Source organism: Corylus avellana, chromosome 10 (assembly GCF_965113065.1).
Source record: "Corylus avellana chromosome 10, dhCorAvel1.hap1.2, whole genome shotgun sequence".
Lineage (NCBI taxonomy): Eukaryota > Viridiplantae > Streptophyta > Magnoliopsida > Fagales > Betulaceae > Corylus > Corylus avellana.
The window spans coordinates 1,710,570-1,732,717 of record NC_142499.1 but is presented as its reverse complement, the minus strand read 5'-3'; the positions used below and the strand labels follow the sequence as shown (position 1 = coordinate 1,732,717).

At 35.4% G+C, this 22,148-nt stretch overlaps 4 protein-coding genes across 5 annotated transcripts; 3 read left to right on the top strand and 1 right to left on the bottom strand.

Annotated features, from left to right (window-relative positions):
* The first annotated feature begins 718 nt into the window (after window positions 1-718).
* Window positions 719-5,193, top strand: LOC132191742 (uncharacterized). The gene is made up of 11 exons (XM_059606832.2): window positions 719-1,082; window positions 1,185-1,279; window positions 1,426-1,483; window positions 1,641-1,832; window positions 2,112-2,188; window positions 2,719-2,801; window positions 2,980-3,031; window positions 3,407-3,475; window positions 3,764-3,850; window positions 3,992-4,056; window positions 4,763-5,193. The coding sequence occupies exons 1-11, from the start codon at window positions 911-913 to the stop codon at window positions 4,872-4,874; spliced, it is 1,062 nt and encodes a 353-aa protein (XP_059462815.2). The 5' UTR covers window positions 719-910; the 3' UTR covers window positions 4,875-5,193.
* An 883-nt stretch (window positions 5,194-6,076) lies between these two features.
* Window positions 6,077-10,352, top strand: TAF12 (TBP-associated factor 12). Its single transcript, XM_059606556.2, has 8 exons — window positions 6,077-6,580; window positions 6,724-6,888; window positions 7,644-8,150; window positions 8,600-8,674; window positions 9,450-9,528; window positions 9,653-9,717; window positions 9,858-9,893; window positions 10,233-10,352. The coding sequence occupies exons 1-8, from the start codon at window positions 6,077-6,079 to the stop codon at window positions 10,350-10,352; spliced, it is 1,551 nt and encodes a 516-aa protein (XP_059462539.2).
* Window positions 10,353-10,841: 489 nt separating this feature from the next.
* Window positions 10,842-17,927, top strand: URH1 (uridine-ribohydrolase 1). 2 transcript variants are annotated; one of them, XM_059606558.2, is made up of 10 exons: window positions 10,842-10,911; window positions 13,717-14,179; window positions 15,173-15,288; window positions 15,388-15,447; window positions 15,785-15,967; window positions 16,207-16,311; window positions 16,878-16,974; window positions 17,088-17,195; window positions 17,277-17,412; window positions 17,515-17,927. In XM_059606558.2, exons 2-10 carry the CDS (start codon window positions 14,092-14,094, stop codon window positions 17,621-17,623), a joined length of 1,002 nt encoding a protein of 333 aa, XP_059462541.2. In that variant the 5' UTR covers window positions 10,842-10,911; window positions 13,717-14,091; the 3' UTR covers window positions 17,624-17,927. The 2 variants fall into 2 exon arrangements, with proteins under 2 accessions (XP_059462541.2, XP_088367196.1); XM_088511070.1 differs by lacking the exons at window positions 10,842-10,911; window positions 13,717-14,179 and adding an exon at window positions 14,311-14,423.
* Window positions 17,928-19,578: 1,651 nt separating this feature from the next.
* LOC132162606 (uncharacterized) lies at window positions 19,579-20,086 on the bottom strand. The gene has a single exon (XM_059572878.2). The coding sequence runs from the start codon at window positions 19,972-19,974 to the stop codon at window positions 19,648-19,650; it is 327 nt and encodes a 108-aa protein (XP_059428861.2). The 5' UTR covers window positions 19,975-20,086; the 3' UTR covers window positions 19,579-19,647.
* Between the last annotated feature and the right edge of the window lie 2,062 nt (window positions 20,087-22,148).

The following is a 22,148-nucleotide window of genomic DNA, read 5'->3' as shown; positions in this document are numbered from 1 at the left end:
TGAAAATCAACTTTTGAATTAACAAAGACTTGTAAAAATAAAAATTAATGACAGACTGATATTCACTGTCACATCATTATAGTTATATGCCACTTGTATGAGAGTCTATTAAATAATATTTCTCATAAAAAATTACTGTGACTACACAAAGGCATATAATTAATGGAGACATGTCTTAAAATTGTTTTATAAATAAGATATTTTACGTACAAGAAAAGGATTACAAAATTGTGAGGCAAGACATTTTAAAAATGTTGAAAATGTCCATATGATAATCATTTTTCCTAGGCCCCGCTTAACAATTTTAAGCGGCGACACGGCACCACGTACTTATTATCCGATGTACGACAACACGGCAACACCAAGAACAATCTACAAATAACAAACTAACTATAAATAGCAAACTTTACGCTTGCTCTCACTTTTTTTTTTTTAATATTTTATAAGTAATTTTTAAAATTATAATTAAATATAATTTTGTAGTAGCATTGTTCTAGCCTCCATTTTATCCTGTCCCTCTTCTCTGAGCCGGGAACAATGGAATGGCCAGTGAGCTGTAAAAGCTAACCGCCGGTGACATAGCGGACAAAGAGTTTTGAGTTATTGCCGCGATTTAAAATAGAAAAGAGTGTTAAATTTTTTGGATAAAAAATGAAAAAAAGTTGATTATTAACCCGAAGATACAAGTTTGACTTTTTTTAAATGAAAAAAAAACTCTCTGCCAATCACCCAAGTGTTCCTCACCAGTCGCCAGTCACCATGACTGTGAGATCTCCCGCGCCCAATCTCCAAGAACCCAAGAACGGTAGCTGCAGAACAGACGCAAGTATGTACTTTATTCGTCACAAATTCCCACGAGGGTCCTCTCAATATTACTTTAATAGAAAAGTAGAGGACGCGCGTGTGGTTGATGCTCTGCAGCTCAGCTACAACAATCCTAGGCAGTATGAACTGGTGCTCTTTCAACGGCCGCTGGAGAAGCGGCGAGATCAGGCGAATACTTTTCCTACTGTTCCTGGGTCAGGTTGTCTCCTTTGCACTTGCACTTGCCAGCTTCACTTCATCTCTCATAGCCAATCTTGGTAACCTTAAAACTAACGACCTCATCTTCCTCAATCCTCAGACTTGGGCTTTGTTTGGGTCTTTACTGGATTTTTGTTTTTTCTTTACTTGGTTGCGTGTAGGTGTTGATGCGCCTTGTTCTCAGACTTTGTTTGGTTACTTATCTTTGGCTTTGGTTTATGGGAGTGTTTTGCTGTATAGGCGTCAGAAACTACTGGTAAAGTTTGTTTTCCCTTCATTGCTTTGCAGCTCTACTGTACATTGCGTCTGCTCAACTATTGGTGAAATTGAAATTATGGTTGCAAAGATCTAAGCTGTTTTGGGGGTTCTGACAAATGTGACGTGCTCTTTCTGGTGTTGCAGGTTTCCTGGTATTGGTATCTCCTTTTAGGTTTTGTCGATGTTCAAGGCAATTATCTTGGTATAATATTCACTTAGTTAAAATAACTTTTTAGTTATCCTGGTATTGGTATCTCCTTTTTACTTTCTATAAAGAATTGTTGAAAATTTTCCCCTATAAGGTGTTCAAATTTGGATTTTCTGGGAATCATTGATTAAGTTCCAGATGTATTTTGCAGTTAACAAAGCATACCAGTTCTCATCAATAACCAGTGTGACATTATTGGACTGTTGGACTGTAGCATGGGTCATAGCCATGACGTGGTTCTTCTTAGGCACTCGATACTCCTTATGGCAGTTATTTGGTGCAGTCATCTGTGTGACTGGCCTAGGCTTAGTGCTCATCTCTGATGCAGGGGTGGGTGGTGAAGGTGACATTTTCTTTTCCACCCTTTAGAACTAATCTTTCCATTTTCTGGATAATGTACTAATGTTTGTTCAAAAACCGTGTTCAAGGGATGTTTTTTTTTTCCTGGAGTAAGGGTGTATATACTTGTGTTCTGTGGATTTTTTTGAGTTTCTTTGTGCTCTTAGATATTTAAAGCAAGTTTTGGTATAAACATTAAAAAGGAATTTCTATCCCCTTAAGTAGTCCTATCTCTAATTCCTGATTGTATCTATTAATGTCATATGATTTGTTGATCTTTCAGGGGGTTCACGGCCTCTGCTAGGGGATATACTTGTCATTGCAGGGACAATTTTCTTTGCAATGAGCAATGTTGGTGAGGTTGGTGAATCTGTTCCCCTCTCTCCCTCTCAGTAGAAAGATTACATTTTTTAGGCCAAAAGGGGGATACTATGATCCCAAATTGACTTATTGGCTGAAAGGCTGAAAGACCTAAAGCAGCAGTTGGGTTTGCGATTTTAAAAAGTGTTATTTAAAAATAACGAGTTTAAAACGTGCGATTTGAAAGCACTATTTTTAAAAACGCGGTTAAGCATAAAATTGTGCATTTAAAAAAACACATCCCTTCCATACAATTTGAAAATGCATAGTTTTATTATTTTTCGAATCGCAATTATTTAAAAACGCACTCTTAAACGATATATTTCGATTTGGCTCAAAATCACACTTTTGGCCTACGGAATCACAATACCAAACACACTCTAAAAACCTGAAAATTCAATTTCATTTTCAGCTTGGTTAATTAAACTGCAGAAGTTCTTTTGTGGAACACCAAAAACAACAGGAGCCTCAAACTGCATCACATATTATGCCTTATCTTGCCCCTTTTACAATTTCTTCCTAAAATGCAGGAATTTTGTGTTAAGAAAAAAGATCGTGTTGAAGTGGTTTCTATGATTGGTGCTTATGGATTTCTAGTGACTGTGGTTCAGGTGTATCCTTCGTTGATCCGTTTATAGTAGAGACATGCATTGCAATTTCTCTTCAAATTTGTTATTAGCATCTTTTTGTCGTGATTTTAGCTTTAATGAGAATAGCTTGGAAATGTAATTTATGTTGCCGTTCTGTAAGAAGAAGAATTGTATTGGTTTCTCTTAATAGCCTTTTCTCAGATCTATACTGGAGCTAAAGACTCTGGAATCAGTTGAGTGGTCTGCAGATATTGTAAGTAATGAATTCTGCATAATCTTGGATTTGGTGCATTGCTTTTTCAATGGTCTTTGTCTGTCTTCTCTGTTATATGAAGTCTATCCAACTAGTAAACTTCAATTCTAGATGTTAATTGGACATAGTAAGATTGTGAGGATAGTGTTTACCTTCTGCTAGTGAATATTCTGCAGCAATCTGCATGAACTGAAACCGTCGCCAAGCTACTACAATTAGGGCGACGAGTTTCACTAAGGTGTAATGTTTAAGGCAAAAGACTCAGAAAAAAAATGTAGGAATTTAACTGTTACATTATGGCATGCCTTTCCTGTCTAATTTTCAAATATGTGCATTGGTTACAGTTCAAAACAGGATTTGTTTTAATGTTTTCAGATATTAGCCTTTGCTGGCTATGCTCTAGCAATCTTTATGTTCTACACCCTTGCTCCTTTTGTCCTCAAGGTAAGTTTCCTTCTCCTCAACAATTTTGGTGTATATATATATATATATATACTTAGACTGAGAGATGAGAATAAAAATATACTGTTCATTAAGTTTAAATTCCCTGTCCAAGTTCTGGTTTCACAAAGTTTAAGAGTGTTTCTCTTAAAATTCTTTCTGTAATCTAATTGCCTATATGAACTAATTATGAAACTATAAATCGATGGCTTAAAATGCCTTTTCTTATGGTGAAGTTGTTCTCTGAGAAATATCAATACACTGTCTTTAATGTGGGTATTTTGTATACAGTTAAGTGGAGCCACAATGTTCAATCTGTCTCTCCTAACATCTGATATGTGGGCAGTTGTCATTCGCATTTTTATCTACAAACAGCAGGTATGCCTCGACCCAAGGTTTTCGAATCTGAAGCCACTGTATAGAATTCGGCAACTATTTTAGTCCTTAAGCAAATACATCTCGTTTCTTTACAACTGGTTTCACTCGTATCAAACCTAATATATTAATCTTCGACTGCAGGTGGATTGGTTATACTATCTTGCTTTTGCACTTGTCATTATTGGACTCATCCTTTATTCAACAACGTATGTTCTAGACCTTGCCTCAAATTTTTTATTAGACAAACTCTCAGCTTGTGAATATACATGCAGCATCATGTGTGAGTTCTTTCCATTGTTCTTCAATAGAACCCAACAGACAGTTGTTAATTGTTATATTGAATTTGATAGAAAACTTAACTAGTTTCACCTTGTACACGAAATAACCTCCAGGGGCGGAAGGAGTACTTGATTGTTAACCAGATAATCAAGCACTGTAATTTGCATGAGGTAGCTGAGCATGTGAAATAAATTGATAAAAATTGTAAGAAGAGAGACTTATAGTCCAGTGGCTAGATTAAAGTATTTTTGGCTTCTCTGTTTCTGGAGTTATTTCTCAAGATGGATCTCTGGGCAATTTGATACATGCATGCTGAGTATTTTCAGCTTGGCCTTAACCGAAACCCTTGAGCACATCTTAGGGTACATTCCATTGAATTTAATTTACAAAAGAGCAGGATGTCTATGTCTTTCCATATTGAACAGAGTGATTTTGTAAGATGAGCTATGGCTTAACTCTTATGCTAAGCTGGATTCACCATCCATTAGAAAATTGGCCTAATAGCTTTTTTACATTAAAATTGTAAATTCTGTAATCGCATCCAACATTTACATCTTGATATCTAGAGAAAAGTAATAGTTAAGTCTGTTACTTACTCCTTTTCATTTTCTTCCCCATCTATTCTGGTAACAGTGAGAAGGATCCTGTTCCTTTACTAGCTCTTGAGGATGGAAACTCCAGTGGACAGTACCAAGTGCTTACTGAGGAAAGTGAAGCATCTAGAAATGAGTCTTCGGCTTCATGAGGGGCAAGGCAGCCTGCAGTATAACTCGAGTTTTATATCCCAATGGTGCCATGATAAATTATGAGTAATCACATTGAAGCTTGAGTATTAACAATTTTAAGAAAGACTGATATGGTTTACCTTCTCGGCAGGTGTTGAAGTACTGAAATACACTTGTACTTTACCAATCGCAATTGTTGTTAGAGCATATGTGGGCTTGTCCCACATTGGTTAAGAATGAAACCCGTTCTTCATTACCGCTCCATAAATAGAGTGCTACTCTTATGTATTCAATAATTTAATAAAAGCAAGATCTAGCCTCCAAGGCTTTTAATGTGTGGATGTAGGCTATATGCCAAATCACCTTAATCTCTGTGTCTTTCTCTTTCATTTCTTTATTATTATTTTTGCGTTGTGAATTTCTATAATTGTATGGTACTTCACTAACCACGATTGTTCTGTACTTGTACTACTGTATAGATCGATTCATATGTACAATATAATTTAAGTCAATGGATTTAGATCGGATGCAATAATATAATGAAGATGTAACCTTATTGAACATTATAAACGGTCTATTCTTATTGAACATTTTATTTTTCAAATCATTTATTCAAATTGAACTGTCTGAATTTTGCAACATAAGCCGTTAAAGAAATAAATGAAAAGAAAAGAGAAAAAAACAAAAACAAAGCCTTGAGATGGCCGGATCACATTTAAGGCATGAGGCTAATCACCATTTTTACCCACGCTAACGGATCGGTCGGAATGGTTTGACAACCCCTTTTCTTTTGGGAGGTGGTCTACCACCTTATGGGTATTGTTGTGATGGCTCAATTACTCTCTTGAGAATGAGAGATAATCAATTATTTTCGAGCACTCTTTCAAGTCATCGAAATTATTTAGTTACTCTAAAAATAACTGTAGTGGTTGAACCATCTCTTCAAAATAACTAATTATTCAAAATGGTAAAATTGATGGTCGGCCACTCTTCAAGTTGTGAGCAAGTACTAACTATTTAAGGCTTACTTTTTTTTAAAAAAAAAAAAAAATTAATATGTTTTTTGTTTTTTCGAGCATTTTAAAATTCGTTTTCGTTGGTGTTTATTATAGCTATCTGTCCGACGTAACACCTCAATCTTTCATCCTTCGAAAGCTTAAACCAACCAACCGATAAATACCCAAAGAAAGTAACCAAACTAGCAAACGATACCCACCTGCAAATGGAACAGCAAACCCCCACCCCCACCCCCACCCCCGCCGCCAACACCAACGCCACCACGACGTCGCAACCCTCCGACCCACCGCAAAGCTCGCAGCCACCCTCCTCAACAACCCCACCGGCAATCCCACCGTCCCCAAACCCTAACCCTAACCCTATCCAGAACCCAAACCCTAAACCCTCCACAACCTCACTCCCGAGTCCTTCGCAACCACAAGCTCCAACCAGGCCTCCCTCCACATTCTCCAGAGCTGTTACACCGCAGCCTAACTATCCGCATTTCTCTTCGCTGCCCTCCTCGTCTTCTCCGGCGTCTTCGTCTGGGTCTCCCTCCATCTCCGCTCCGTCACCGAGGGGTGGCATGGCCATTGGTGTGCCGGCGCACCACGCCAGTAATTCTCCGCAGCCCACGCCGTTCTCGTCCTCTTTCGGTCAGCACTTCACCGGGTTGGGACGGACTGGGGTCAGCGCGCCCGAATCGGTCTCCAATCCCAATGCTTCCCAGGTGGGATTTTGTTTTGTGTGAGTTTTGCTCTGTTTGGTGGCTAAGAAAATTTACCCAATTCTTCTCAATGCAATTAATGGGTAGTGATTGGTTGAATTGTAGTGTTCTGGGGTTCGTAATTGATTCTATGGTGTAATGTATAGGCGAGACCGACGATGCAAGGAGTGCAGGGAATGGGGATGTTGGGATCGCTTGGATCGAGTTCGCAAATGCGGCCGGGTGGGCTTTCAGCGCACCACCAACAGAGGCCTGTTCAGTCATCTCTTAGGCCGCCATCTACGCCGACTAATCAGCCTTCTACTTCCCAAGTTAGTAGCCTTCGTTTTCAATTATTTTCATTGAATGATATTTATGATTGCTCGTAAAGCTTTGTCTGTCATCGGTTGAACTATTGTATAGAGGAACTATAGTTTTTTAGTAATTGACTAATTGCTATGTCGAATATTATTGCAGTGAAGTGGGTTTTTGATATTGGCTACTTAAATATATTATTGTCCAACTGCAAGTATTAGGGCCTTCTTCTAAATATAGTGCTCATACATTTCTACTTGTTTTATGTGTCATATCACTTACTAAAGGTCCTTGTGGGATTTTGAGTTCGATTGGCTTTTAAACAAAATCACCGAAAGTATCCCATTTAGGGATGCATTTAAAAAAGTCTATGTTTTCAAATTGCAAGCAAGGGGTGCATTTTTAAAAACATAGGATTTTAAAGGCCAAACCGCAATTTTATCAAACACTTACTTGTGTTTTTTAAAACGGCATTTTTAAATTGCTATTTTTTCAAACCGTTCAACCAAACAAACCCTTTATAGAAGAAAAAAAAAAATGAAAAGGAATCTGCTTCCATGTTGTTGTTGGTGCTTGTTGGGATACTAAATTGATATGTTGTAGAACAATAGTGGTTCTGTTATTGATGATGTTATAGTATTGACTAATGCAATGGTGGTAGATCTTTTCTACGGGTTGCTTGTCTATTCTTTTATTGTTCTTGTTGTTTGTTGTGAAAAGTAGGTTTCATGCATGTTCTATATGTCTTTTTAATTTATTTTCCTTTCTGCAGAATCTTCAAGGGCATGGCCTTCTGAGACTCTCATCAGTGGGATCTCCTGGTTCATCACCAAATACGCCACAAGGTATGCAAGCTATTAATCAGCCATGGTTGTCATCTGGATCACAAGGGAAGCCTCCTTTACCATCCCCTTCAAATAGGCATCAGGGGAATTCACCAATGCAGCAGCGAGCACATCTTCCTCAACAGCAGCATCATATGGTGCCAACAGCTTCACAACATATGTCACCTCTGCAGCAGCAACAACCTTCACCATCAAATCAGTCGCAAGAGCATTATGGCCACCAATTTCCACCATCAAGGGTCCTGCAAAGTGTACCCCATCAACAACAAATTACGAGGTCCCAGGGCTCAGGAAATCTGAAGCCTTCTTCTCTTGCAATGATGCAAACTAACACAGTCCAGTCTGGGCCACAGAAAAAAACAGCTGTGACAGAAAACGATGAATCTTGTGATAGGATTCTTAGCAAAAGAAGCATCCACGAGCTAGTCAACCAGGTGAGCCATGTTAGTCTTTTTGCAATCACTTCACTGAAGAATCCAGATTATCAAAACCTTGAATCATTAATCATGAACTTTTATTGCCCTGAACTCTATTCAGTTGTTTGGGATGAGGGAACCTGTCTAACATTGCTTTTGTGAATAGAGCGATGTGTACAGCATTTTTGTTTCAAGTTTTTGGATGTAACATAAATGTTGAAGCGTCTAGTTCAACTCAACATCCTATGAGAATTGTTGGGTTGTACCCATTCTTGTTAGTTAAAAAAAGGAAGAAGACAAAAAAGGGAAAGTGGGTTCATTAGTTAGATGCATAGCCTAATACATGCCTTTCCTAAAGCCCAAATCACTTAGGCGTATCTCACACCTTGACTATGATATCTTCCTTTTTCCTTTTGTAGAATCTATGTTGAGATCCATTTTTTTGTTTGCTTCTGCTTCTTGTATAGGTTGATCCATTGGAGAAGTTAGATCCTGAAGTTGAAGAAATTCTTGTGGATATTGCAGAGGATTTTGTTGACTCTGTGAGTAGTTGAACCTTTTAGTTTGTATTTTCTCTTTCTCATATTCAGTTTACTCTTCTCTTTGCAAATATTTATCACGTTGTGACTAGATAAATCTTGCCTAATAGTTGAGTCTGGTTGGATTTGCCTTTTCTTTTTCTTTTCTGTCTTGAAGTGTAATTTCATACAGAGTCGATGTAGGAAGTAGAGTTTTGTCCGGGATTGCTGCAAACCATGCTTAGTTATATCTTGATCTTTCCTGACAGGATTAACTTGCATCTGTTTTGACAGAAAGCATCAATACATTCATTGGCCATTATGTGACTTAATTGGTTTTGTTTTATAGGAGTTGACTGCATGAGAATTACAATAGATTTTGCTTGATTGAACAGATCATTTTGTCGGTAAGAGATCATGTGGGGACTTTTCTAAATTAATGAAATGTCTTCAGGATGAAAGATGACCAATTTTCTCGGAATATAGAAATGTTTTATATGATATCAGTCAAAGACATGGGTACCCTTATGTCCCAGCTCTTTTCTTGCTGAAGACAATACTTTTCTACGCAGAATTTGTCTTGGCAAATTGGAATTCATAAACCTAGTTAGTACTTGGCATAAGGCTTATGCTGCGCTGTGGTGTAATCTTAACTTTTGGTTCACAGCATCTTATGGTTTATAATCCAGCTGTGGTTGGGAACTTCAAATTATTCTCTTGTTATGATTTTCTAGGTGGGTCTTTTTTAAATCTTGCACTCATACTTAAATTTGCTTTTTAATCTTTTTCATTTAAACAGATTACAACATTTGGCTGTTCGTTGGCCAAGCATCGGAAGTCAACTACATTGGAAGCAAAAGACATACTTCTACATCTTGGTTAGTTATGTGGGAAACTTCTCCATGCGTAGTGTTCATAGCTCCAGATTGTGGACCTTCAATGCTTCATTTTCTTTACTCCTTTCTTATCAAAATTTTCTTTTACTCTTTTACCTTGTTGCAGAGAGAAATTGGAATATGACGCTTCCTGGTTTTGGTGGCGATGAAATTAAGAGCTTTAGAAAACCAGTAAGAATAATCATCGACCAACTACCTTTATCTTGATGTAGAGTGGCAGAAGCACATAATCTATTAGTTGTGGTGATTATGCCTCTTGTACTTGAGAGAAAAATTTTCTTTTAATATCTCGCTCTTTGATGGTTTTGCAGCTTATAAATGATGTTCACAAGGAGCGGCTTGCAGCAGTAAGTTCTTATCTTTGCATCTTTCCCTTGTATGGTCTGCCATATAAATATATGAATTTTAAATGTGTGTATACTTCTAAAGGTGTCTATGAACAAATGGACACGCATTCATGTTATTGTGCAAAGCTAAATTTAATCTTGAGTTAATTCAATTTGTATTGGCTGGGGACCACGACTTACAAAGTGGAGGTCACTAGTTCGAATCCTTTTTTTCTCTTTTCCCTCTCCATGTGTGGACATGTCGAAAAAAAAACCAGAGTTCAATTTGTAGTCTTTCTGGAACTTCTTGTATTTTTTTTTAACACGTATGCAGTTCATCTTTGCTTCTTTTATTTTCAGATTAAGAAGTCAATTGTAGCAACTGAGACAGCAACCAAGATTTCTATCGGACAAGCTGCCGGAAATGCAAAGGGTAATCTGGCCAAGACACCTGCCACTTCATTGGCTCCCCAAAGCTAAAGTACATGAAGTCACGTGAAGCATTTATTGATGCCAGACATGAGAACCTTTTTTTTTTTTTTTGATAAAGAAGGTATGTTAAATTTTTAGACATGCATAATAATGCCTATATGCGTGCTCAGTGAAAACATAAAACTAACAGGTTTATCTGCTTGTATACATGTAGATAGTTAGGACCAAAGAAGTTGCTCTTATATCTTTGAGGTCATGGCACGGAGTAATGTGCTTAATGTCATGACATGTTCAAAAGTGATTTTATCGGATGGAAGTCCATCTCTGTTTTGACTATTGCTCCTAATATCAGTTCTCTACACTTTTTGCAGGAAACAGTTTGTGAAAAGAAAGGGGAATGTTACAGAGTAATGAAAACAAGATTTCATGCCTACTGCAGTGGGACATTCATGTATATGAATCTTCTTCTTGTTGGTCTCGGGCCACAAATGATTGAGGATGAAAATTTTTGTTTCACTAATTGAAATTTCAAGCCCTCAATGCTGTTGGGCCACCAGCATGTTGAGTAGCAGCTGCAAGTTTGACCAGACTGGTGAACTCTTACAAGGTACCCCCATCTTTTAGCTGTTATGGCTGGTCATTGCGCTGCTATAAATGAGGGTCTTTACCAACAATCATGGGAATGCCGGAAATGTTGTGTGTTTATTGTTGCTGCATATAATCTTCGTTTTGGGATTACATGGAAAACAAAGGAACAAAGAAGGAAGTCATTTTCATACAAGCAAATTTGATCACGAGTAACTTTGATGGTTTAATGGACCAACAAAGGAACAAAGAAGGAAGTCATTTTCATACAAGCAAATTTGATCACGAGTAGCTTTGATGGTTTAATGGACCAATTGATTTGCTTATCAGAGTCAGAAACACGGTCTAACGAATCTCAATGTTGATCTGCAAAAGATGAAAGAAACATAATGTATTCCGCTCCATGAATGGTCCTGCTCAGTCTTCCCTGTTTTATGTTCCCCGAATATTCAAAACAACCCCAACCTTTTTAGTGTAGCATCTCTAAAGGCTTTCAGAATTTGATGGAGCATGTGATTTGACTGTTAAAATGATGTTGTATGTATTTTATGGTGTCAGGATTTGGCTCAAGTGTTGTAAAAAATACCACAGAAGATTGCGTGTAGTTTTTTCAACAGTCTAGATTAAATTTCAATATCTCACTCTTTCTCATGAAAAAACTTGAAACTAAATTTGAATCATTGAAACAACTACAGGAGCTTTGTTGTATACACACACACACATGTAATAGATTTTTTTTGGTTCTTATAATGAATTAGTCATCTAGATTATTGCCGTAGTGATTGTCTCGAGGATGGGCCTTTTTCTTTTAATAGGTGACTGCCAAGCCAAGCAAAGTGGTCGGGGCTCGAGCCCCATTTGGTTGTGTTTTTTTTCTTTCTTTCTTTTTCTTTTTAGCTAAAAAGGAAAAGAACTAATATTTAAAATTACTTTTATGTTTATGTCACATCAGAATTTTTTTTACCCAAAAAAAAAAAAAAAAAAATCATGAACTAGCTCTTGTGTTGGCTTGGCTCATTAACAAAGTCTGAAGTGAATCATCTTTTCGGCTGAGTATTGTGAATCTATTCAATTTGTATTTGTATAAAGTTGGTAAATGATTGGAATGAGAAAATAGATTAAGATTTCCATAAAAGTCATGTGTTTGGTTGTAAGATTAAATAGTGGGTCAGGGTCTTGGTGATTGGCTTTGGACATTGAGCATGTGCATTTATATTTTCATTGAAAAGTGCATGTGCCTTAACGTGCATTCCAACTTTCAAGCTCATATATATAAAATAGGGGAGAATTATATGCTTTGTTAATCTATTAAAATTGCATGTGAAAATTGTGTGCTTTTAATAATTGATGTTTAATTAGTTTAATAGATTAGGTTGATATTTGGGGTTCCAAATAAATTGAACCCAACAACCTACGAATGTAAGATGTTTACACGTTTCTTGTTTGACAAATTGTGAAGAAAAATCAAAGCAAAAACTAAATTGCTTAAATGATGTCATTTCAGTGATATGTGGTTTTAATTTCACTTCCTCATCACCAACAGATTTTGTTTGTCCCCTATTGCAACTTAATTTGACTTATGGTTGCAAAACTAATTACGGGTCTAATCTTCCGTCTTTCACCTTGCATGATAAGACGGGTTTCTTGGCTTTGCGTTGCAATCTAGACTAACGACTAACGACGTTTCTCACTTTCTTCTTCGGCGTGGGTTGAGAGAGAGAAAGATAGTTAAAATAAAAGTGAATATAAAATTATTTTAATATAGTAAAGAAATATTTAAATAATGGCATGTACGATATTTTTTAAACAAAGTTTGGATAAACTATCCACCAGTTCATTGATAAATTGGTAATGCTCTTTGCATGAAAATGGCTGTTGTAATACTTAGAACCAAATTTCGATAAACTTTTGACTAGTTCGAGCTTACTTATTTATGTGTTATTCTAGTGTCATTTCAATTGTGATGTGGCTTTTATAATTATCAATAGATTAAAAGTCAATAATAATAATAATTTCAAATTCAACGATAATTTTAAAAGTCACATTACAGCTGAGAAGACACTAAGAGAACACTAGAAGAACATATAACATTTCCCCCTATAAAATAATACGCTCATTTCATACGGACTAAAGTATTATATTTTAAGTAGCTTTCATATAATCTATTTAAAAAACATAATTAAAAATAAATAAATAAATAATATCTCACTTAAGATATTTAAGTCAACCAGCGTGAAATGCAGGTTTTCCTCGTTATAGAAGATATCTCCCTCTTTAAAATTATCAATAGATTAAAAGTCAATAATAATAATTTCAAATTCAACGATAATTTTAAAAGTCACATCACAGTTGAAAAGACACCAGGAGAATACTAGAAGAACATATAACATTTTCCCCTATAAAATAATACGCTCATTTCATACGGACTAAAGTAGTATATTTTCAGTAGCTTTCACATCATCTATTTAGAAAACATAATTTTTTTTTTAAAAAAAAAATCTCACTTAAAATATTTAAGTCAACCAACGTGAAATGCAGGTTTTCCTCGTTATACATTATATCTCCCTCTTTAAAATTATCAATAGATTAAAAGTTAATAATAATAATTTCAAATTCAACGATAATTTTAAAAGTCACATCACAATTAAAAAGACATCAAAAAAATACTAGAAGAACATATAATATTTTTCCCTATAAAATAATACGCTCATTCCATACGGACTAAAGTAATATATTTAAAGTAGCTTTCATATCATCTATTTAAAAAACATAATTAAAAAAAAAAATTCTCACTTCAAATATTTAAGTCAATCAGCGTGAAATGCAGGTTTCCCTCGTTATAGAAGCTATCTCCCTCTTTATTGGGATCGTCAGTGAATCACAAGGAAAAGACGGACAAGAATGACATCCACATAGGATATCCACACGTCTCCCTCTCATTGGTCATCGTCGTCCACCTAACCAAAGCAAACCAGCATAAATTTCAGAGTGAAAGATGGGAGTCGTTGTTTGGCAGCTCAGCTCAGCGTCAGCCTGCACCGTCGTCGTTTCGTACCAGACAAACACCGCCCAATTATATACGTGTATGTGCTTGTACACAAAACAAGCACGTTCAGATATTATATATTGATATAATCAGAGTGCGGTTGTGTTTCATCGTCTCTCTCAATTCTCTACCTGCTTTGTGAATTGGGATTGCGCGATGGCGAACTGTAACGGCGAGAGCGACGCCTTTTTGGGATCTCTCGTGAAGCGCCAGAAGCTCATTATCGACACCGACCCTGGAATCGGTGAGTTTCCGGTCTCCTTCTCTCTGTGTTCCTCCGTTTGGCTGCCGATAAAATGTTTAAAAAATGACGACCTCAACGAGAAAATTTAAGCCATCTGACACTCTGTTGTTTCCTTTTTTTTTTTTTTTTTTCTTGGCGTCCAAACGGAGATTTAACGTCTCTCGAAGTTTGGCGCGTGACTTTTTGCGGCGATTTGGTGTGTGTTGTTGATAAAGAGAATAGATTTGATCTGAGTTTGTGGAATGTAAGTGTATTGTGGAATTTAGTGGTGCTTTGGCTAAATCTGTTTGTTGTTGATTTTTCGCTTAGTCACCTGTTTGGTTGCTGAGAAAACTTAGGAAATAAAGAGAAACAGTGAAATTTTGATTTTAAATGGAAATGACAGGTTTTCAAAATTTTAGCTTTTATTTTTGTGTGGAAGGAAGAGGGAAAACGAGCAATTTGTGAAAATGAGAAAATTGAAAGGAAATGATCAATATACCATTAAGTTTTGTATTTTGTTGTAATATGCTTGATGTTGAACTACAGATAGATATAATCCAAAAAATCGAGAAAATAGTACTGGACATGCTTAATTTTGCTAACCATTGTGCCTCGGATTCTTTAACATCCCATCGACAAACATTAAAAGATGTTTTCCTTTTCTGGAACCTAACAAGACCTATGCAATTTATCTTATTTATTCACCTCCCCCATTCATTGTTCCAAGTGTTTTGTAAAGCTCCGTTTGTTTTCACAAAAATCATTTCCCAGGGTAAAATGTAATTGTAGAGCTTTGCCTTTTCCTGAAGCAAAGTGGAGATTCAATACCAAACTTCATCATTAGATTTGATTGCGATAACCAAATCTATTAAAAAGGATTTTTGAGAAATACCTTTGGTATGTACATACAGGTATCAGTTTAGGTGTTTTAACTAGTGATGCATTATAATTTTTTTCTTCTTCTTGTCGTTGCCATGTCTAAAATGTGAATGGCTTTTTAATAATCACTAGATGATAGTATGGCGATCTTCATGGCCTTTCAATCTCCGGAGTTGGAGATCCTGGGCTTGACAACAATATTTGGAAATGTTACTACAGAAGATGCCACTCGCAATGCTTTGCTTCTGGTATGTACTTATTCATGATATTTATTTTGCTTCAGTTTCAGGGATAGTGTTTTTGGTATGTCCCTGATCAATTAGTGATATTAATGTGCAAAAGGATAGTGTGAGATCGCAGGGTTTCCAGGTGTTCCGGTGGCAGAGGGCAGCCCTGAGCCTCTAAAGGTATCTATTGTAATATGTCTTCTTTATCTTAACCCTCTTACTGTCTTGACCAAATTTAGATTGTAAAAAAGATGTGCTTTGGCCAATTTGGCTTTCTTTTTTTTCTAGTTGCTGATTTGGCTTACTTAATAATTTTGGCAATTGCTTTTATGTATTTCATTTGAATGGTTGTGTATCGCAAGTCATCTTGTCTACATTTATATTTTCAAGTAATTTTGTTAACACCGTACCCTCCCCCCCCCCATTGTTGATTTCTGTAGCTAGGTTTCATTACATGCCTTATTTATTGTATCTTTTTTTTTTGGTTGCATCTTAATCACGCTTCATCCTGGCAAAGGGGGGAAGGCCACGTGTTGCTGACTTTATTCATGGTTCTGATGGCTTGGGGAACGCTTTTCTACCTCCTCCAAAACTAGAGAAAATTGAGAAGAGTGCCTCTGAATTTTTGGTTGACAAAGTCTCTGAATATCCTGGTGAAGTATCCATACTTGCACTTGGACCTCTGACAAATTTAGCTTTGGTAAGTTGCATTATACTTTTCTGCGTTTGGCAACCAACTTTGTCTCTATTCTTCTCCCAAATAACATATTTTCAAAAATATTACTAGACAACTTTCTTCAATTTTCTCTTACAAAAAGTTCAAATCTTATTTCACTCTTATATCACATCAATCACTTTTTAATACTATTCAAATAAAAAACTCACAACAAAACTCTTTTCCAAACACACATTTTGAAGAGATGTAACTATCTTGATCAGGCAATCAAGAGGGACTCTTCCTTTGCCAGCAAGGTGAAGAATGTCGTCATACTTGGTGGTGCTTTCTTTGCATTGGGAAATGTAAATCCCGCGGCTGAAGCAAATGTAAGTGCCAGCTTTCTTTCTTTTTTTTTTTTTTTTTTTTCTTTCTTATAGAGTACATGCCTAGCCTAGATGGGATGGTCTGTGTCATGTGTTGCAAGTTATATTGAGCATATAGGCACATGCAGTTCTTGACATAAGCTGCTGTTTCAATTGGAAATCCAAAATCTTTCCTGTTTCATGTGGAAAGATTTTTTCCCCAATAAATCATGTTGGAGCTGTTTTCACCAATTCCCCATAGAAGTAAACGACCAAGACCAAAAAAAGGGGGCAGACTGAGTGGTTGACAAATAAATCCAAATTTTCCCATTACTTTTATGTCAATAATTTTTTTGGTCAGTATCAACCAAAGTGATGTATAACCGTAATTGCTTGCTTCAAAGTACTGTTGTATAACTTCTAATTTCGTGAAAGATCTGCATTGCATTGTATAAAACCGTTGTGAATTAGAAAGTTCCACCTTAGTATTTATTTTTTGGTGTCAGTGAAATGTTGAACTCTAGTTCTTAGTGACTAAGAAAATTAGTTGAGTTTGCGCTTTTAGTGACACACAGTTTCCTGACTTGCAGATCTATGGGGATCCGGAAGCAGCAGATGTTGTGTTCACCTCTGGGGCAAATATTGTTGTTGTCGGAATAAACATTACAACCCAAGTCAAATTTACAGGTTTTTCTCGGTTTCAAGTTTGCTTCACTTTCTAAACCAGCTGCTCTTGTGCTACTTTCTGTGATTGGTGAAAGAATATCCTTCTAATAGTTGCCACTTTCTTATGGTTTCAGATGCTGACCTCCTTGAATTGAGGGAGTCCAAGGGGAAGTATGCTCAAGTCCTAAGTGACATGTGCAAATTTTACAGAGATTGGCATGTCAAGTCTGATGGTGTCTATGGTAATCATTGTATAATATGCTATATAAATCTTTTATCATCTTTGGTTAAACGCTTGACTCATTCCCTAAGTTTCCTTTCAGGGATTTTCCTTCACGACCCTGTCAGTTTTGTAGCACTAGTCCGTCCTGATCTCTTTACATACAAGAAGGGGGTCGTAAGGGTTGAGACACAAGGCATCTGTGTAGGGCATACGCTTATGGATCAAGGATTAAAAATGTATGTCCAGACTTCCAAAGAAACGTACTCTTTCCAGAGAATTCTTTATCTTTCAGTGGTTTTTTTTTTTTTTACTGATACTGTTACTTCAATCTGAGACAGATGGAATACAGGCAACCCATGGACGGGATATTCCCCTATATCAGTTGCTTGGACTGTTAATGGGGAGGAAATTCTTAATTATATCAGAACATTGTTGATGAAACCATGAAAGCAGGGGAATATGGTCTCCTTCCAGAAAGATGCTAAAGACGAAAATGAAGTTGGGGTGCCTCTTATTTCTGCTGAAAGTTCCTTCATGGCTTCTCTTCTTTCTCGGAAATGACTAGTTTAGGGAGTGAAGGGCTTCTTATTGGTCTCACATTGATCAATTCTTGCCCTAATGTATTTGAATTTGTACAAACTTTCACTTACTGATCTTCAAAAGCAAGTCGGTGTAAAATGTGAACAATAAATAGTTATCCACATACATAATGTTGGCATCTCTCTTCATATATTGATTCTTAATTCTCTCATTGGTTTTCTGTTCTTCGTGAAGATTATCCCAGTTCAAAAATGTGAAACAGCGCCTCTCTCTTTATACAAGTAAATTGTTGTTGTATAATGAGCAATGTTGCTCTTCATATTTATTTTACACCGACTAACATGACTAGTTTTAAGTGGTTTTTCTTTTGTTGTTTTTTACTGGCGGATATGAAAAACTACTTAAAACATGTGATGTCAGTCGGTGTAAAGTGAATATAAAGAGTTATGTATAGTACTTTATAATAATGTATTATCTTACCGGAAAAGAGTAATGAGCAGCAGTAAAGAGTTATGTATTGTTCAATTGCAGCAGTCAATCTGTGAGGACTATGCTGCTGTTAATCTTTTAACATATGTTGTATAATCATTGAGAAGATTTAATGAGTTAGATGATTAACGGTGGTGTTGCTATTCTTTGCCTTGTGTACACATGTGCATCAATCCCTCTATCCATCAAATCACCTTTGTTTTCTCTTCCTGTCTTCCTGCTTTGTCCTCGTTTATCTCTTTGGACAAATTTTTATATTCAACTTCTCTGATAGAAGAATTATTAGAGCCAAATATGGCATAGTGATTTTTCAAACTTAAAATTGATAAAATCCTACATAAAATTAACAATGTCGTAAGAAAGTTTAAGTGGATTAGTCGTATTGTTAATTAAAAGGAAAATATTATAAAAAATTAATTAGTAATTTAGAAGAACAATTTCTAAATAAAAAATTAAAATTAAATATCATTTAATTAATATTTAAATATAAAAATGAATTAATATTTAAATATATATAAAATAAAAAAATAAAAAATAAAAAAATGTCTACTTAAATTTATTGTCTTAGATCTCAAAATCTGTCTAGTGACCCTTTTGATCATACTTAAAGATTTGAATCCTTAAATGACTAGTCAAATTGCCTGAGGTAAGTCAACTATATATCCCATGTAAATCCTGTATGAGAGATTCCCAAATTTATGTAAAAAATTTATCAAACGGGACCCTCGAACTTATGAAAGAATGTCTGCTACAAAGAAGATGATTAGATGTCCTAATTATTCACTGACATGCATAATTCACTTAAATGAGCCGCCATGGACAGCTTGAGTTGAATGTCTTCAATAATCTTCGGTATGAGGGTAATTAAAGGTTTTTATATATCCTTCTTATAACTAATCTGTCTAGTGTCTACTAACGGTTACATCTATAAAATTTAATCTTGACTATGAAATGAATTATTTTCCTTTCACCTGATTAAGTGCTTGTTTGCTTTATCATTGTCATTGTGGAGATTTCTCAATACTTGTCATATCTTATCTTTATGATCAAACGTGTAAGGATGATGCTGGCTTGTTGAGTTCCCCAGTTAAATTAGATGAATGTAGGATTATGTTTAATGGATTTCATCATTTCTCTGTCTTTAAACTACTAAACAAAAAGAAAAATGATATTTGATATTTTTCTCTAACAAAAAGTTAAAATCTCATTTCAACTTTATATCACACCAATCAATCGCCCTTCATTACTATTCAAACAAAAAACCCACAACAAAACTCTTTATCAAAGGGAATCATTTTGGAATCTGTGGAAATGGAAATGCCTTTAGCTTAGATTAAGATTTTAATCATGTATATGATAACAATCTTGCCCTGTTTACAATTTTCACATAAATTGTACTCAAAACCTTAAAACTTAATTGCAAAGGAATGGAATTAAGCTCTCTACCTATTGTTGAAAGAGGTGATCTTGATGAGGAGGCCGGGGAAAACATCATCTGGGTCATGGATATGTGGATTCTCCTCAACAATATATGGATCCCCACATTTTTCACTGATAGTTTGCAGGGTCTCTCCTTCACGAACAACATAGATTTCATCGCACGGCTTGTTGGTGTTGGTGATATCTTTCTGCAGAATCCGACCCGCGAATTCGCTTTCACGGCTTGATTCACAGCAGCTCAAAACCAGCATTACTGCCAAGAACAGAGCACTGTACCAAGAAATCCTCTCGGCCATTGCAATCGAAGAAGATGAACAAACACACGCCATGTAATCAATCTGCTTGCTGTTGCTGTTTTTCTTGAACAGGATTATGGTACGTGCAGAGGTTTTATAATATTAAAGAAGGGTGCCTTTTTAATTTTGGTGGTTGGAGTGGGTGCAATTCTTGGCGGGAGTTGAAACGGTGCACTCAGTGAAGTAGGTGTGTGTCTCAGGGATTCAAGGAAGACTTCAAAAAGCAGAGGAGAAAGAGTTGGTTTAACTGCTTTCTTAAATGGGATAATCTCATTCGTTTGACTTGCTTCCTTTTATGACAAAGTCAACTTCCTTCCCCAAAGTGCTTCAACATGCTTCCATGCATGTGTATGTCTTTAATTTTACATCCGGGACGGAATCATGAATTCTGATCGACAAATCATGACCTCTTGCCCCGTCAAGTTATTACCTTAATTCTAATTGCTTTTATTTTTGATTGTTATGCTCGACTTTGATACGTCAGAGTCAATAAAATTGTGACTCGTGTCATCTTTAAGTCATAAATTTGGTTGTATGAAATAAATTATATTTTTAGCATATTTCAAGAATTTTTGAATTCATTTTTATACCATAATGAACTGATTCTGTATTTTTTCCTATAATTTAGACCATGGATCTTCTTGATGGAAGGTGATTGTACCAGATTTAGAGAATGAAGTAGGAAGAGTTGGGGTAACTGTTAGGTTCGGATTTTGTCACCACCAGCGACCAAATCTGGGCCTCTTTAGAATGGGCCATTGTACTCTTTTAGCGCTTTAAAACTCTAGGGGATCCTGGGCCTGAACCCAACAAGACCAAAATGGGAGAAAAAAAAATGTTGACTTTTAATATATATATACCAATTTGCACAAAAAAATAAATAAATAAATAAATAATTTGTCAAATGGCCAAATTGTTTCAAAATTCAACGAAGACAAATTAAATAGTCGGTCCAACTGCCGATTAGATAATAAAACAAAATCGAAAAGAGTTGACTTTGAATGCAATTTGTTTAGAAAAATTGAAGAGCCTACTACAGCTCCTGAAATTATTAACATTGACCTTTTCAATTGTCAAGTCTTTTATCATTTAAGGCTTTTTTTCCCTGGCCTTTATTTATTTATTTATTTTTTCTTTTCATATTCTTGAAGTACTTATTTTTTATATCATATTAATTACTTTTGATTACTATTTAAATAAAAAAATGATTACTATTTTTTTTTTTTTGACTTTTTCATACAAAAAATTCAAAATTTTATATTACATCAATTACATTTTTCTACAATAAAATACCCAAAGCTTTTGTATCCCTCTTATGTCACTCTAAGAATGAGGTAACTTTTAAAATTACAATTTAATCAAAATTTAATAATGATCAATCACAAGTTCACATGTAATTTTTAAAAGTTACATCATTCTTGGAGTGGCACAAGAGAAACTTCTAACATCACTCATTGTTCTCACACCCAAACGGACAATAACTAAATACAAAATCCAAACATAGCTGCGGGGAGATATGTAAAAGTTGACAAACTTTAACATTAATAATTTTGCAAAGTATATTGGACAATTTGAAGCTTCTTAAATTTACTTTTTATTTTTTTGAGGGGAAAATGAATAATTTCATTAAACAGAAAACACGGATTCGGCCATTACAATATCTCTAATACAAGGGGGAGTCGTTGTTAACCATAGCTGATTCACATTTAGAGAAACTGCTAATTTTACTATCCTATGAACCACTTCATTAGCGGAGAAACTTTTTAAAATTTATAATCCTTCATGTTGATTTTGAATTTAGATAAGGAATATTAAAGAAGAGTCTTCCTTAAAATTGTAATTTAAGAATTTCCCAATGTTAATTTCTTATTTTATGGAAGAATATATCCTTTTATAAATTTTAGAAACATTATTTTTCTCATACAATCATCATCCTTTAGATTCCCACAACACCTCTATTATTAATATCACATTTTCATATATATATATATATATATATATATATATATATATTTTTTTGATATGTCCGCATAAGAGGGAGAAAGAATATTTGAACTAATAATGTCCGCTTCTATATATAAATATCATACATTAATATTCTCCTTCACCAAGCCATTTGGCCCATTTCTGTAATTATTACTATCATCTTTATAACTATTATAATACTCACATTCTTTAATGCTTAAATATAACTCATACAAAGAATG

Bases quoted from the DNA above. Each gene is read 5' to 3' on its own strand.
- LOC132191742 (XM_059606832.2), top strand. From the start codon at position 911: ATGCTCTGCAGCTCAGCTACAACAATCCTAGGCAGTATGAACTGGTGC. The intron at 1,280-1,425 runs GTAAAGTTTGTT...CTGGTGTTGCAG, and splicing joins ATAGGCGTCAGAAACTACTG to GTTTCCTGGTATTGGTATCT. The intron at 4,057-4,762 runs GTATGTTCTAGA...TTCTGGTAACAG, and splicing joins CTCATCCTTTATTCAACAAC to TGAGAAGGATCCTGTTCCTT.
- TAF12 (XM_059606556.2), top strand. From the start codon at position 6,077: ATGGAACAGCAAACCCCCACCCCCACCCCCACCCCCGCCGCCAACACC. The intron at 8,151-8,599 runs GTGAGCCATGTT...CTTCTTGTATAG, and splicing joins TCCACGAGCTAGTCAACCAG to GTTGATCCATTGGAGAAGTT. The intron at 9,894-10,232 runs GTAAGTTCTTAT...TTTTATTTTCAG, and splicing joins ACAAGGAGCGGCTTGCAGCA to ATTAAGAAGTCAATTGTAGC.
- URH1 (XM_059606558.2), top strand. From the start codon at position 14,092: ATGGCGAACTGTAACGGCGAGAGCGACGCCTTTTTGGGATCTCTCGTG. The intron at 15,968-16,206 runs GTAAGTTGCATT...TATCTTGATCAG, and splicing joins CTCTGACAAATTTAGCTTTG to GCAATCAAGAGGGACTCTTC. The intron at 16,975-17,087 runs GTTTTTCTCGGT...TTATGGTTTCAG, and splicing joins AACCCAAGTCAAATTTACAG to ATGCTGACCTCCTTGAATTG.
- LOC132162606 (XM_059572878.2), bottom strand. From the start codon at position 19,974: ATGGCGTGTGTTTGTTCATCTTCTTCGATTGCAATGGCCGAGAGGATT.